The sequence below is a fragment of the Rhincodon typus genome, chromosome 2 (genome assembly GCF_021869965.1).
Source record: "Rhincodon typus isolate 14 chromosome 2, sRhiTyp1.1, whole genome shotgun sequence".
In the NCBI taxonomy this organism is placed as follows: domain Eukaryota; kingdom Metazoa; phylum Chordata; class Chondrichthyes; order Orectolobiformes; family Rhincodontidae; genus Rhincodon; species Rhincodon typus.
The window spans coordinates 116,818,258-116,835,113 of record NC_063333.1 but is presented as its reverse complement, the minus strand read 5'-3'; the positions used below and the strand labels follow the sequence as shown (position 1 = coordinate 116,835,113).

Genomic DNA, 16,856 nt, shown 5'->3' with positions numbered 1-16,856 from the left:
TGGAAATCAGGTAACCATCAACTATCATTTTAAAAAATCCATCTAGTTCTCTGATGCCCTTTGGGGTAAGAAATTTATCGCCCCTACCTCGATTGGCCTGTGTGACTCCAGACACACAGCAATGCGATTGACTCTGAACTACTCACTGAAATTCCTCTAGTAAGCCACACAGATCACAGATCAATTAGAGATGGCCCAGCCATTTCCCATGAATGAATAAAAAGGGAGGAGAATATCCAGTTGCTAGAGTCCATGGGAGGCTCAAATTAGGAAGGAACAAGGAGATTTTAGTGGAATAATATCTAGAGTTAGGCTGTAAATTCAGACTATTATTTCAGAGTATTATTTTGTTGGAGGTGTACACAAACTGTAGGCAGATTAGGAGAATCCATACATGGGAAAGAGAAGTTCCATTTCATGAGACAGTGCACCAGTTCCAGGACAGGCTCCATCCAATTGGAGAATGGCCAGTGACTTGGTGGGAAGGGCAAACAGGGACACACACACACACACACACACACACACACACACACACACACACACACCAAGCAAATATTATAGTTAACTCAAAATGTAATGGCAAACTAAAACTACAATGCAAACAACGCAGGTTTTATTAACTGATGAAACTCCACTAAATAAGAAATACATAACACGTAATATAGTGTGTGAAAGTGAGTTTTCATTGGAAATTTCTCAGCACCTGTAGAAATGGTCAATCCTTACAGTGACTGGTATTTTCAATGCTAAGGAGATACGCTGTGAAACACGCACATTAACTGCTTTTTATTGTTATTCCCTATTACCCTGAGATTGTACAATCAGGTCACTGGGTTTCCAAAACTAGCAACTAACTACAAAATTACCAATCAGGAAGACAATAAAAAACCTTCCCTCCGGTTTTAGAAGAGTCTTATAGTTTCATAACCAATGTGTCTAGTAGCAGCATGTCTTATTCTGAATGTTAAAATATTACTTTTTGAAACTAGACACAAAAGACTGAAGAAAAGATTATGCAATCTTCCTCTTTTCTAGCTTGAAACCTGTCCTAAAGGGGAAACAAAAGGAACATTGCAAATCTCTGAAGCCAATCAAAAAAGGATATTATCTTTCTGAACGGGGGATTCAAAAGTGGAGATCCTGACTGTCTCAAACTCTCATGCTGTTGAACCACAAGAAACACTAGAATCAACAAACATCAATTCTCTTTTTGGAAAACGGATTGAACTATAAACTCTGAACTTCGAAGAGTCACGTTTGAGGGAGCCCTGTTGTCTGCTTTTAAAACCAGCTAAAAGAAGCCGTTTACAGACAGATATTCCAGAAAACTATCAAATTAACTACAATTCAAACAAACAGTCAAGGTCATTCACATCAATACCCCATAATGAGAGAGATTCAACAGAGATCTGTGCCAACTTCAAGTTGACCTGTGAGCTAAACTCTTAGAAATGTGACTATAGAAACCCTATTGCCTGCCAAGAATCCTTCACTCGACAAGATCCTCACTTCAAGCTTGAACTATTAAAACCTAAAGGAACTACAGCCCTACAATGAGGAAGGTGGAAATTATGAACCAGAGCCTAAAATAAATTATAAGATAATGGTATAGTACCGTGGCCTACATCTAATCTGTCTATATCGTTATCTTTATCTGCAGAGGATCTGGAACATGTGCGCACAGGACAAGGAATTGCATATTGTCATGACTCACTGCGGTAGCACTTTTGAGATCAAGCCCACTTTTCCTGGAGTTCTCACATAATTTAAAAATTTCATAGTAAGTACACAAAACTCTCCAATTTACACAATTTTGAGATTTAGATTGATAGAAAACACAGAGCAGGTTTCTGTACTTAACAAGAATTACTATTTATTACAAGTTATTAGACTCCAGCTACAGATAAATTGTCATCAACCATCGGCAAACAAACAGTGCAAGTTACATCTAATCACTTTATAAACTTCCCCCTTACACAGATGCATACAGGGAAAAACAGATTAATCGAAGGAAGAAATATTTATGGGTTGCTGGTTGATTCTTACATTGATCAGAACATTGTTTTTCTGTTGTCTTTCTCTGGACACTTCCATTGGTTTGCAAGAGACATTAGAGTGCTGGTATCAATTAAAAGTTACAGATTGTGACAAGTGAAGGAAAGATAAACTGATTTATGTCAAGTTTAAAGTGGGTTTTGACTGCAAAGAACAGTGAGACAGCTCCTGAGCTGACGGGGATCAAAACCCTTCTCTCTGTATTTTGTTCCCAGCCGCAAGCTGCTGAGCTACATGAGATCCAATCACAAGGTTGTCAACAAGCAAAAGACTTTTGTCATTGTCACTAGTCCATTAACCAATCAACTTCTTGTTGTGACCAAGCTGGATCTGTACTGACAACCATTCATTCCAGTTCATCTACAACCCAAATTTCAATTACTGCTCATTCAAATAGCAGTTTACACGATGTTACTTGACAAGGTAAGCAACTTGCTTTTCAAAATACATGTAGCATTCCTTGCAAGACACTGGCTCCAAAACAGTTCTCTCATTTCATCTCCACAATTTTAAAACTCTCAAAAATAAAAAAAACAAAAAAAAAAAAGTCTTTGCAATATCTCCATAACTAATCAGACTGATTGACTCCGCTAAAGCTAGCCTAAGAAATGTCCATTACGAACACGTGATTTAATGCAGGTTATGCGCATAAAGAAAAATGAAAGGAGGGAAAGAAAGAGGTGATGGAAAGTATGAGACAGAAGGTGAAAAATGAAATTCTCCATTAATTATCAAAAACTGAAGAAATTAAACTTCACACTTCAAATAGTACATTTTCAATATCAGCAAAGTTGTTAGTAATAATTAAGATCTATCACACTTGAAGATTTATGGACTGGACAAGTCCCAACTTTTCTGACATGTCTACTGAGAATCTATCATGTAGCACCATGCATGAGTGGCAAGACTCTCAGCAGAATACACACATATGGTAATGCAGCTTTTGGAGCAGCTAGTAACTTGGACAGCATCTTCCCTATTTACTTTCTTAAATTAAGTTTATTAGAAATTGTTCTCATTAAGCCTTTGACAATAACTTTCCACTACTTCTACTACAAAATACTGCAGGCAAGTGCATTGTTGCATGGTAGCAACAATTATAATTAATCACAGTACCCCTACAGTGTAGATAGAGACCATTCAGCTCATCAAGTCTACACCGACCCTTTGAAGGTTATCTCATCCAAACCTACTCCCACATCCCCCATGGCTAATCCACCTCACCTACATAGCCCTGGACACTACAGGTAATTTAGCATGGCAAATCTACCTAACTTGCACATCTTTGGACTATAGGAGGAAACCGGAGCACCTGCCAGAAACCTTTGCAGACACATGGAGAATGGGCTACCTGTCCGGAGATTGCACAAAGTTGGAATCAAACCAGAGTCCCTGGCACTGTGAGACAGCAGTGCTAATCAGTGGGCCACCATGGCACCCTAGTAATCAAGCAAGTTAATTTTTCAGTAGTGTAGTTGACAGTAACTTCATAGTGACAAGGCCACTTTATAAATTCAAGCATTATTCTGTGTGGTTGGAATCACAATTTAATCCTTTAATTGTATTATTATGCTGCAATTCAACAAGCAGTTGAAGTCATTCTCAATAGGCTGTCATTGAATTGTCTGGAATTAAGAAAATGAGAGGAGTAAACCCCATAAGTATTTGGTGAAAAGTAACGTAACACAGTGGGGTGAAATGTCTTCGCTGTACATATGCCAAATGTGGTAAAACATAGGAAAAAAAAGTGTTATGTTAAAAGTTAAAATACCATTGAATAAGCCATCACTTGTTTTTAAATATTTACAATCACAGCCTCCTACATTTAAAGTGACTGCTTAAATGTTTCGCTCATGTTGCCAACCAAATTATTTTCAGAGCAACCAGTATAAAATTAACATTTTCAATTCAGCATTTAGGAAGTACTTTTTGCTATAATGCAACATGCCACATCAATGTTAAACCTGTACCACGTGCCAGCAACATATGCAGAAAAACACTGCAATAGCTCCAACGAAATGGCCATGTCTCAAAGGCCAAGAGGGGTAATCTTCAGTGAGGTCAAGGAATATAGTTTTCAGTCAGGGGTATCAGCACAGCTGGTCAAGGACACTCAGTCAGCTGCTTGAGCAGGGGTTCTGGGAATGGGCCACTGTCAGTACTACAGATCCAGTGCAACAAGCCGGAGATTCACAGTAAGCCAGTTAAGGAGTTGCATAGGAATCAGTTAAGGATCTTGTCACTCATCAGTCAGGACTTTCCATCAAGTTGGTCAAGGATGGGCCACAGTCTGTGCTGGGAATCTGCTCAATGAAAGTCAAAAGATTATCATCAACAGCCACTGCTATGATAGGAAAGCTGAGGATGTCAATTGTGGGGCACTGGAGGCAGCATGCTGGGATGGAGAGGAGACAACTGTGAAAGAAGGCAACTCAACATACAATCAATGGAAGATGTAATTGCAGGAGAGTCATTGATGATCACAATCATCCTGGCTTCAGTGGGGATGGAGATAATCCAGCACAGTAGCTGGCACAGCTAAACTGTGGGACTGAGGATCAGGGATTAATGTTGAGACATGAAGACATAAATTAAAGACTTGAGTGGGAACACTGGAGTTGGCTAGGAATGGTCACTGATGCGCTGTTAGAGTTTACTTCATTTTTGTTTCCTACATAAGTATACAAAAAAAAAGTTACAGAAACAAGGGCCACCTCTTTCTCCAGAAAGAAAATTTCGGTAAATTATGTTAAAGCTACGTATCACTTTCAAAACCAGCAAATGGGTTCTATCCATTTGATACTCATACTTAGTGCTCTTTTGGATCAAATACATGGTTATTCAATGTTTCATGACCCATACATTGCATGTTGTGTAATTCTGCAGAAGTCTTTGCAGTACGTAGAAACAGAAAATAGGTGCAGGAGTAGGCCATTCAGCACTTTGAGCCTGCACCATCTTTCACTATGATCATGGCTGATCATGCAATCTCAGTATTCCAATTACGCTTTCTCTCCATACCCACGATACCTTTAGCTGCAAGGGTCACGTCCAGCTCCCTCATATCTAACGAACTGGCCCCAACAGCTTCTTACGGTAGAAAATTTCACAGGTTTACAACTCAGTGAAGAAATTCTTCCTCATCTTACTCCAGAATGGCCTACCCTTATTCTTAGGCTGTTGCATGCTTGCTCAGTCCAAGTGTGCTTCACGTCTAATAAATTAGATTTAAAACATTGCATAATGTGTAAACAAACACAACAGTCAAGTTGCACACATGAAAAGCCACAGAAATCAGAAAATCATGTTAGAACTTTGAGATAACGAAATAGCAGTCCATCTACCGGACTTATTTAATAAGGTGTCTAAAAACAAATGCCACCAACAATACAGCACTCCTTTAGTGTAATACTGAAGTGTCAGTCAAAAAAAGGTTGGTGAGAAAGAATAAATTCAAAAGCCACTGGCCCAGATGACAGTTCTATCACATTGGATAGGCCAGGACTCAAAAACTTCAAACTGAGGATGAAACATTAATACATACGTTTTCGGTTGATATGCATGAAGCCTCCAGATTAATTTTATGTAATTACTGGTGGATATTCATTTAAAAATTAATAGTTTTAACGCATATTAAAAAATGGTCATTTTAATTGTCTATTCTGGATATCAGCCAAAGAGGAGCAGTCACATGCTTTCCAATCTGCTTTGTCAAAACTGTTACACAATTCACAACTTACTCACAATTCCAAGTGTTTTTATCCACTCATGGGACTTGCATGTCACTGGCAGTGCCAGTATTCGTTGCCTGTCCCTAGATGCCAGAGATGGTGCTGGTGTACCACCTTCTTGAACACTGGTTTATGTGCTGTAGGTAGACCCACAATGCCCTTAGCGAAGGAATTCCAGGACTTTGACCCAATGACTCTGAAGAAACAGTGATATGTAACAGGACAGTGAGTGGCTTAGAACTTCTTCCAGGTGGTTGCATTCCCATATGTCTGCTGCCTTTGTTCTCCAAGGTGATAGGTGGTCATGGGTTCAGAGGGTGTTGTCTAGGAATCATTAGTGAATTTCTGCACTGCATATTGTAGACAGCACAGTGCTGCTAGTAAACATCAACGGTGGAAGGAATATATATTTGATATTGCGCCGCAGGGAGATAGTACCATTCTGCAATCACCAGACTGTGAACCCAGAGACCCAGGTTCAAATCCTGCCATGGCAGATGGAGGAATTTGAATTCAATAAAAATCTGGAATTAAGAGTCTAATGATGACCGTGAAACCACTGCCAATTGTCAGGAAAAAACCCATCTGGTTCACTAATGTCCTTTAGGGAAGGAAATGCCATCTTTACCTGGTCTGACCTACATCTGACTCCAGACCCACAGCAATGTGGTTGACTCTTAACTGCCTTCTGGGCAATAAATGCTAGCCAAGCCAGCGATGTCCAAATCCCATGAATGAATAAATAATAATAAAAAAAATCAAGCAGGCTGCTTTGTTTTGGATGGTGTCAAGTTGGAATGTCGTTGGAATTGCACTCAAGCAAGTGGGGAGCATTCCATCACACTCCTGATTTGTGCCCTGTAGATGATAGACAGGCTTTGGGAGTAAGGTGGAGAGTTGCTTTAAGATTACTACAACAAGCCTCTGTCTTTCTATGGCTAGTTTAGTTGAGTTTTTGGTCGGTGTTAGCACCTAGGATGTTAAGAGTAGGGGATTCAGTGTTGGTAACACTATTCAATGTCATGGGGCAGTGGTTAGGTTCCTTTCTCCTGCTCCCCAAAATTGCAATTGTCCCTAATTTCAAAAATATCTTTTTTGAAAAAAAAACACATTTAAGACATCTTTCATGACCACTGGAAATCTCAGTGCTTTACAACCACTGATGTACTACTTTAGTTTGGAGGGGAGGAGGGGGAAAGAGAAGATGAGAGAGGAAATCTCAGCCTTAAATATACTCAACAGCCTTCTGCAGTATCAAATTGAAAGATTCACCATACTGGCAGAAATCCATCTTTCTCTGTCTTAAATGGGCGATTTCTTAATCTGAGATTATGCTCTCAGGTCCTAGACTTCCCCACAATAAAGGAATAACCTCTCCACATCTATCCTGTCAAGCTCCGAAGGTAAAATAACTAATAAATTCCAATGTATACAAGCCCACTCAACCACTTCTCAAATCCTTCCATACCCAGGATCAATCCAATGCACCTTCTCTGGGATGCCAGAATATCTTAGAAAGGTGGCCAAAACTGTTCACAATATTCTAGGTGCCTTATGTAGTTCAAGCAAAATCTCCTATTTTTGTACTCCAATCCATTTGAAGTAACAGTTAAAATTCCAATCGTCTTCCCTATTACCCACTGAACTTGGATGCTAGCTTTTTGTGACATATGCACAAGGACGCCAAATCCCTCTGCGTTGCAGCTTTTTGCAGTCATTTTCCATTTAAATAATATTCAGCTCCTCTATTCTTCCTGCCAAAGTGCATAACCTAATTTTCCTACATTATCTTTCATCTGCCAAGTTTTTGCCACTTATTTAACCTGCCCATACCCTCTGTAGATTCTGTTCCTGATGGCAATGACAATAACAAAAAGTTGCTGGAAGAGCTCAGCAGGCCTGGCAACATCTGAGAAGGAAAAAACAGAGTTAACGTTTCTGGTCCGGTTACCCTTCCTGTCATTGTCATCGCTCATCTTCCCACCTATTTTGTGTCAACTGCAAACATAGCTACAGTCCATTCACTTCCTCATCCACATCAATATTGTACTGATTCCCTGTGGCACTCCACTAGTTACAGGTTGCAACACTGAAAACTCCCCCGTCCCAATTCCTTTATTAGTTAGCCAATTCTATTTTCTTACTATATTCTATCTCAGCATCGTGGGAACCTATTAAATAGCCCTGCATGCTTTTTATTTTAAAATCAGATGCCTTTTGAAATTTCAAATAAATTTTCTCTTTTGATGTCCCTGTATCTATCCCGATTTTACCTTCTCAAAGAATTAGTCAGATTAATACAGCACAAAGAGGGCCTTTGGCCTGATTTATCAATGCCAACTAGTCCCATTTGCCTGCATTTGGCCTATATCCCTCTACGCTTTTCTGTCCGTCTATGTACCTGTCCAGATGTTTAAATGTTGTAACGGTACTCACCTTTACCACTTCCTCTGGCAGCTCATTACGTACACACACCCAATTCTGCATGGAAAAAGTTGCCCCTCAGGTCCCTTTTATATCTTTCCACTCTCACATTTAACCTACGCCCTCTAGTTTTGGTCTCCCCTAGCCGGGGGAAAGGCCTGTCTATTCACCTTTTATATATCCCTCATGCTTTTTTAAACCTTCATAAGGTCACTCATCAGCCTCCTACACTTCAGGGAAACAAAGTCCCAGCCTATCCAGCCTCTCCTTATAGCTCAAATGCTCCAGTCTCGCTAACATCCCAGTAAATATTTTTTGCACCCTTTCCAGTTTAATGACACTCTTCCTATAGCAGGGCGACCAGAATTCCATGCAGTACTCCAAACGTGTCCTCACCAATGTCTCTCTTATACATGCAAGATGTTGACCAACTCCTGTACTCAGTGCTCTAACCGATGAAGGCAAACGTGTCAAATGCCTTCTTCACCACCCTGTCTATTTGTGACACCACTTTCAAGGAACTATGTACCTGTAACCCTCGGTCTCCCTGTTCGACAACACTCCCCAGGCCCCTACCATTATCTATATAAATCCGGCCCTGGTTTGCCTTACCAAAATGCAACATCTCGCATTTATCCAAACTAAATTCCATCTGCCAGTCCTCAGCCCACAGGCCCAGTTGATTGAGATCCCCCTTTACTCAAATAACTTTTTCCACTATCTGCTATTCCACCAATTTTGGCATTTTCTGCAAACCTACTAGCCATGCCTCCTATATTTTCATCCAAATTGTTGATATAAATGACAAAACAACAATGGACCCATAATCAATCCTTGCAGCCCTCCACTGGTCACTAGCCTCCAGTCTGAATGACAACCCTCTACCACCACCTGTCTCCTACCATCAAACCAATTTTGTATCCAATTAGTGAGCCCTCCCTTGATCCCATGCAATCTTATCTTGCTAACCAGTCTACTATGCTAATACATTTGTCAGGCATAATTTCTCTTTCATGAAGTGATGCTGATACTACTTGTTTGTATTGTTCCATTTGAAAATGCCCTGCAATTACATCTTTTAAGACAAACTCTAGCATTTTTCCATTGATAGATGTCAAGCTAACCAGTCTGAATTGCCCCCTTTCTTGTTTCCACTCTTGTTGAAAAAGGGCGTTATGCTCAAGTTTTCTAATCCTAAGGATTCTTCGAACTGCACTACCAGGATAACCACGATCTCTGTAGCTACTTCCTTTAATATCTTAGAATGCAACCCATCAGATCCAGGGCAATGTTCCCTCTAAGCTGTGTGTGTGGTTGCACACACATGCAGTTGCTCCAAGGCTCCATGCAAAGCGATCGGTGTTAGTACACCATCATGGCATTATCTTCTAATTCATAAAGTCATTGCCGTGCATGGACCTCAGAGGCCCATGCAGCCAAAAGGAAAAAAGTGGAGGAGGGAATGCTGGTCGAAAGGATTTAAAATCGACCTTTAGAACCATTAGCTTGCCTCTTATTTCCTCTTCCAATCAATCAGTTATATTTATTTCCTTCCTACCTTTTGGCCCTTGATTTAGTATTTTTGGAATGCTATTCATATCCTCTCCTGTGAATCTGATAAAAAGTATTTCTACAGCTTCGTCATTTTCTGATTTCCTGTTATTATTTCCCTAGCTTCATCTCTAAGGGATCTATATTCTATTTTGGCCCTTCACTTTTTAAATAAGCTTTTACCATCTATTTTTATATTACTTGGTAGTTCAGGCTTAGCTTTTTTGCTCCCTTTTTTTGGCTTGGTCCTCTTTTGTTGTCTTTTAATACTGCATGTACAACTAATCTTTTGCACGCTATCTTTTATCTTTCAATTTGAGATGATCCTTACCTTTTTTGGTTAACCATTCAATTTAGAAAGGTGTTGAAAGAAATGCAGTTGGCCACCTTTATGTCATTTAGGACCCCAGCCTAGGTTTCAAGCAGGGAATCTTTAAGAAGTAGCCCAAATCCACAAAGTGCAGCAGCAGACCATTAAATAAGTAGGACAGAATTGGATCTCATAACTGCAGGATCCATGCAATTGCAAGAATACAGGAGGACATTAAGTTTCTTTGTAGGGTCAGAGAACATCTTCTCTTCCTGTACTCAAAAGCACGTCAAATGTCTGATAGTGAGCATTCAATGCTTTCAGCTGGGTTTGATCCAATGCCACACAGAGTTGGCCTCTCATGAAACTAACTGTCAGTCCTTTATGATATCATCAGCACCTGACATGGGCCCTGCAAGTTTTGCAAGTGCACTCCTCATTTGCAAAAATCACTGCGGTGTCAGTTCCTAGTGGCTTCAAGAGACCTTGGGAATTTCAACTATCCACTTGCCTTCCTTCTGCATGCATGGCTAACATCACCTTCAAGGTGTTCATAAAAGTAGGATATATTTGAATTTTAATTTCTAGCAACAGCCATCAAGTGTAAACTTCATAGTCCGTCATATTCTTCCATTCATTCACCAAGTTGAAATCAGGATTAGGAAAAGATAATCAAAAAGTAGTTATTACCTTGGTAGGGATTCGTGCTGCTAACAGAAAAACTCGGCATGATGTCAGCACCTATGGAGTTAAAAAAAAAGAGAAGAAAAATTAAAAACATGCATATCTTAAAATAATCTGCACACATTGTGCTATTGTTATGGTTTAGAATTACTACTTTATTGGATTTGAATAAAAATCAATTAAACAAAAAGGAGTATTCACTACAGCTGCAACACCACTGTTTTACACCAAGGGTCTAACTCTTGCTCTATAGACCCAGATCAGACCCAATACTGAAGTTATACTGCACAATTTTAATACTGAAGGAAAGGTAAAACCAATTGACATCTAGACATGGCGAGTATAAATGAAACAATCATGTGACTGTGCTGAACAGTAGCAAATAAAACTACTAAGTTGAAAATCATCTGCCATTAACGAAGGTCCAATAGATTACAGTTCAGAAGTCAGCACTGGCCATAACTCAGGTATTTCAATTGTTCTTGCGAATTCTTCAAGAGTACCCTAGCTTCATGAACACTAATTTGAATAAGTTAAATTCCACTGATGTACTGAAGAGGTGGTATCAACCTGGTGAAGCCACCAAACAGGACTACTTGCACGCCAAATAGTGAAAGCAGCAAGTGATAGACAGAGCTAAGCGATCCCACAACCAAACGGATCAGATGTAAGCTATCAGTCCTGCCACATCCAGCTGTGAATGGTGATGGACACAAACAATTCAATGGAAGAGGAGACTCCACAAATATCCCCATCCTCAATGATGGAAGAGCCCAGCACATCAGTGCAAAAGATAAGGCTGAAGCATTCGCAATCTTCAGCCAGAAGAGCCAAGTGGATGATACATCTCGGCCTCCTCAGCATCACAGATACCAATCTTCAGCCAATTCGATTCACTCCGTGTGATATCAAAAAATGGTTGGAGACACTGGATACAGCAAAGGCTACCGGCCCTGACAACATTCCGGCAATTGTACTGAAGACTTTTGCTCCAGAACTTGCCGCTCCCTTATCCAAGTTGTTCCAGTTTGGTTACAACACTGGTATCTACCCAACAATGTGGAAAATTGCCCAAGTGTGATCTGCAGACAAAAAGCAGGACAAATCCAACCCGGCCAATTACCACCCCACCACTCTCCTCTCGATCATCAGTAAAGTGATGGAAGGAGTCATCAACAGTGCTATCAAGCAGCACCTTCTCAGAAATATTCTGCTCAGTGGATGCCCAGTTCGAGTTCTGCCAGGGCCACTCACCTCCTGACCTCATGACAGCCTTGGTTCAAACATGGACAAAAAAAAAAAGAGCTGAATTCCAGAGGTGAGGAGAGAGTGACAGCTGTTGATATAAAGGCTGCATTCAACCGAGTGTGGCATCAAGAAGCCCTGGCAAAATTGGAATCAATGGGTATCAGGGGACAAACGCTCCAGTGGTTGGAGTCATACCTGACGCATAGGAAGATGGTCGTGGTTGTGGGAAGTCAATCATCTCAGCTCCAGGCCATCTCTGGAGGAGTTCCTCAACGTAGTGTCCTAGGCCCAACCATCTTCAGCTGCTTCAATGACCTTCCCCCTATCGTAAGGTCAGAAATGGGAATGTTCGCCGATGATTGAACAATGTTCAGCACCGTTCGTGACTCCTCAAATACTGAAGCAGTCTATGTTCACATGCAACAAGATCTGGATAATATCCAGGCTTGGGCTGACAAGTGACAAGTGGCATTTGCGCCACACAAATGCCAGGCTATGACCATCACCAATAAGAGACACAATCTAACCACCGTCCCTTGACATTCAATGGTGTTACCGTCACTGAACCTCCCACTATCAACATCCTGGGGGTTGCCATTGACCAGAAACTCAACTGGACTCACCACATGGACACAGTGGCTACAAGAACAGGCCAGAAGCTGGGAATACTGCGGCGAGTAATTCATCTCCCAATTCCTCAAAGCCTCCACCATCTACAAAGGCACAAGTCAGGAGTGTGATGGAATACTCCCCACTTGCCTAGATGAGTGCAGCCCCAACTCAAGAAACTTGACATCATCCCAGACAAAGCAGCCCGCTTGATTGGCACTACATCCACAAACATTCACTCCCTCCACCACCAATGCTCAGTAGTAGCAGTGTGCACTATCTACAAGATGCACTGCAGAAATTCACCAAACATCCTCAGACAGCACCTTCCAAGCCCACAACCACTTCCATCCAGAAGGACAAGGGCAGCAGATATATGGGAACACCACCACCTCCAAGTTCCTTTCCAAATCACTCACCATCCTGACTTGGAAATATATCGCCGTTCCTTCACTGTCACTGGGTCAAAATCCTGGAATTCCCTCCCTAATAGCATTGTGGGTCAACCCACAGCAGAAGGAATGCAGCAGTTAAGGCAGCTCACCACCACCTTTTCAAGGGCAACCAGGGATGGGCAAGAAATGCTGGCCAGCCAGCAATGCCCACATCCCACAAAATGAATAGAAAAAAAAAGATTTGAAATCACTGGGGTTTTCCTGGGCAGCATGGTGGCTCAGTGGTTAGCACTGCTGCCTCACAATGCCAGAACCCAGGTTCAATTCCAGACTCCGGCAACTGTCTTTGTGGAGTTTGCAAGTTCTCCCCATGTCTGCATGGATTTCCTCCAAGTGCTCTGGTTTCCTCCCACAGTCCAGACATGCAGGCAAGGTGGATCAGCCATGGAAAATGCAGGGTTACAGGTAGGGGGATGGGTCTGGGTGGGATGCTCTTCAGATAGATGGTGTGGACTCAAGTGGGCCAAAATGGCCTGCTTCCACACTGTCAGTCTTCTAGGATTCTGTGTAACAAAGCAACTGCTTGATCTGCAGCACATTCACCACCTCAGTATTGTCACCACGACACGCCTTATCAGGTACTATCACCTAGCTTGAAAGGTCAGTAGGTGCATACGAACACCATCACCTGCAAATTCATCACCAACCCACTCACCATTGTGACTATATCACTGCCCCTGGGTCAAATTCCTGGAATTCCCTCCCTAATTGTACTGCAATTGTGCCAGCACAAAATGGACTACAGCAATCTAAGAAGTCAGCTCATGAGCAACTTTCCCAGAGCAATTATGGATGGGCATGAAATGCTGATCCAGCCAGAAGTGCTCACATTCCTGAATGAATTTTTAAAATTACTAGATGCAATGGAGAAACTGTCCAAAACTCCAAAAACACTGACCAAACCAGAAAACTTCTACCACCTGCAAGGAGGAGCACAGCAAGCACGTGGCAAAAATACAACCTTATTTTCAAACTACTCACAATTCTGACTTGGAACTGTCACCTTCCTTCAAGGTTGCCAAGTCAAAATCTGAAAACTTCCTCCCTAAAAGCAGTGTGGGTACAGCCATGTCACATGGACCTCAGTGGTTCAAGAGGAAGATTCACCAATACCTTCCCAAAGAAAATTAAGGATGGGCAATAAATGGTAGCCTTGCCTGGAATGACAACATCCCAGAGCAACATATAAAGGCTCAGGCATAAACTTTCATAGAACATGATTTTTGCTGTATTGACAGTCAAAGTGCAGTGAAATGTTGGAAATTCACAAAAAACAGAAATTTATAGCAAGATCATCTGGCCTGAATTTTCCATGGGGACAATCCAATGGTGCATACAAAATTAAACTCATTGGACGTAGGCTTGGATGTAAAAATAACCATAAATAAGTGAAAATTAACTTAAACATCCCAGCCCCAATAAAAAGTACCAACCTCACGTTATTTGCTCTTCAAGTATAAAAAATTTCAACTTAATCATCATTCATGTCTAAAAGCTTTAATTTTTGATCAGTCTTCTTTTGATGCTACATAAATAATAATAAAACAAAGTACTTAAAATAAGGCTGTGTTTTTAACTTCAATTTTACTTTAGCCAGCTGTGAAATAAATTCTGGACCAGAAATGTGTTGAACAAACTGCCATTTCCAGCACACCCACTCTTTTGCTTTCCCTGTTGTTTCTCTGAAATTAGCTTGCTCTGCAGAAACCAGGAATTCAACATAGGATCTTGTGGTATTTGCTGTCCAGTAGGATGCTACATATAATGGTAGAATTAGAGTAACTAAATAACCAAGTTACTTTTCAGTTAGTCTAGTTATTATAAAAATTGTACTTCAATACAGAACAGAGACCCCACAACTGAACTAGAAATCAGCATTTGAGGCAGCTTCAAAAAGTTGTAGAGTATTATAAATAAAACAATATACAATAAAACATCTGAAAATAGTTATCCTCATTAATTAAGGCACTTCAACTTAAAAATAACTGCACATTAAAATCAGCTCCCACATGGTATCGGCTCCACTTTATTTTGCAGAGTTAGTTAACTTACTTCAAAAGGACAAAAAAAAGAGCAGTGGAATAAACAATTTGTATTTATATGTAAAGCATTTATATGAATGTCAGTCACAATCCTTTGTAACAGACATACATTGTATACAAGTCAAACATTCACCCATGATAACAATTTTCCAATTGTGATCACTGAAATACATAATCACTATAATAAGAATTGATGTTATGCTGATCACATTCACTTCACACAGCTGTGTGAATATAACTGAAGTAGTTTTCTGCTGAAAGGATAAGGAGAGTAGTCACTAATTGTCAGAGAATTTAATTTGCACTTAGATCACTGTTATAAACCAAGTACATTTTTCATGTGTTGAACTAAAACAAACAAAATGCAATATCCCGAGCATGTTATTTAAATCCACAAAATTGTTGAAATATTTCTTTTAAACGAAAGATGACAAGCGTACATAGAGTGTTAGAGTCAGAGTTGTATAGCATGGAAACAGACCCTTCGGTCCAACTCGTCCGTGCTGACCAATATCCTACATTCATCTAGTCCCATTTGTCAGCATTTGGCCCATATCCATCTAAACCGTTCATATTCACATACCCATCCAGGTGCCTTTTAAATGATGTAATTGTACCAGCCTCCATCACTTTCTCTGGCACCTCATTCCATACACACATCACACTCTACACGAAAGCGTTACCCTTCAGGTCCCTTTTAAAATCTTTCCATTCTCACCTTAAACCTACTCCCTCTAGTTTTGGACTCCCCAACTCTAGGGAATAGACCTTGGCTGTTCACCATAATCATGCCTCTCCCTATCTATGCCTCTCTTGATTGTATGAGCTTCTACAACATCACCACTCAGCCTCTGACACTACAGAGAAGATAACTGCACCTTATTCAACCCTGGCAACGTGCTTGTAAACCTTGCCTGAACCTTTTCAAGTTTCACAACATCTTTCCTATAGCAGGGAGACCAGAAGAATGGAGCACAGTATTCCAAAAGAGGCCTAATCAATGTCCTGTACAGCCACAACATGACCTCCCAACTCCTATACACAATGCATCTTAAATCAAAACCAAAAAGAGAACTGTGGATGCTGTAAATCAAGAACAAAAACAAAGTTGCTGGAAAAGCTCTGCAGGTCTGATAGCATTTGTGAAGAAAACAAAAAGTCACTGGACCCGAAACGTTAACTGATTCTTTTCTTCACAGATGTTGCCAGACCTGCCGAGCTTTTCCAGCAACTGTGTTTTTGCATCTTAAATCAAACGTCCTCCGGTTCTTGTCACTTTCACTGTTGGGAGCAGTTTCTGTATATTTTGTCTAGCTTCAAGTAGCTGAGATCAACGCTAACAAGACTCCTTTAAAACTCTTTATACGAGAAAGCAATCCAATTTCTTTAATTTATTCCTATAATTAAAGTCTCTCATCCCTGGAAATACCCTTCAAGTTTTTTTCTGCACCTTGTCTAAAGTCCTCATGTCCTTCCATATCCAAAAGTTTACTCCTGTTCAGGCCAAGCCAGTGTTTCACAAAGGTAAATCAAACTTTTATAAACCTCCCCCAAAAAAAAGGACTAAAAAGAAAAAATTGTGCAATCTCCTTTTTTTTGGGGGGAGGTTTATAAACCGAGGGAAGCAGTACAAAATCAAGGAAGTTTTGATTTACCTTTGTGAAACACTGGCTTGGCCTGAGCAGGAGTAAACTTTTGGGTATGGAAGGACATGAGGACTTTAGACAAGGTGCAGAAAAAAACTTGA

At 40.6% G+C, this 16,856-nt stretch overlaps 1 protein-coding gene across 1 annotated transcript in view; it reads right to left on the bottom strand.

The window, feature by feature from the left end:
- LOC109934313 (F-actin-uncapping protein LRRC16A-like) overlaps positions 1–16,856 on the bottom strand; it is a 403,104-nt gene that overhangs the window by 308,497 nt on the left and 77,751 nt on the right. Inside the window, exon 3 of the mRNA XM_048608843.1 lies at positions 10,762–10,812. Coding sequence (XP_048464800.1) covers positions 10,762–10,812 — 51 coding nt within the window. The remainder of the gene's footprint in view (positions 1–10,761; positions 10,813–16,856) is intronic.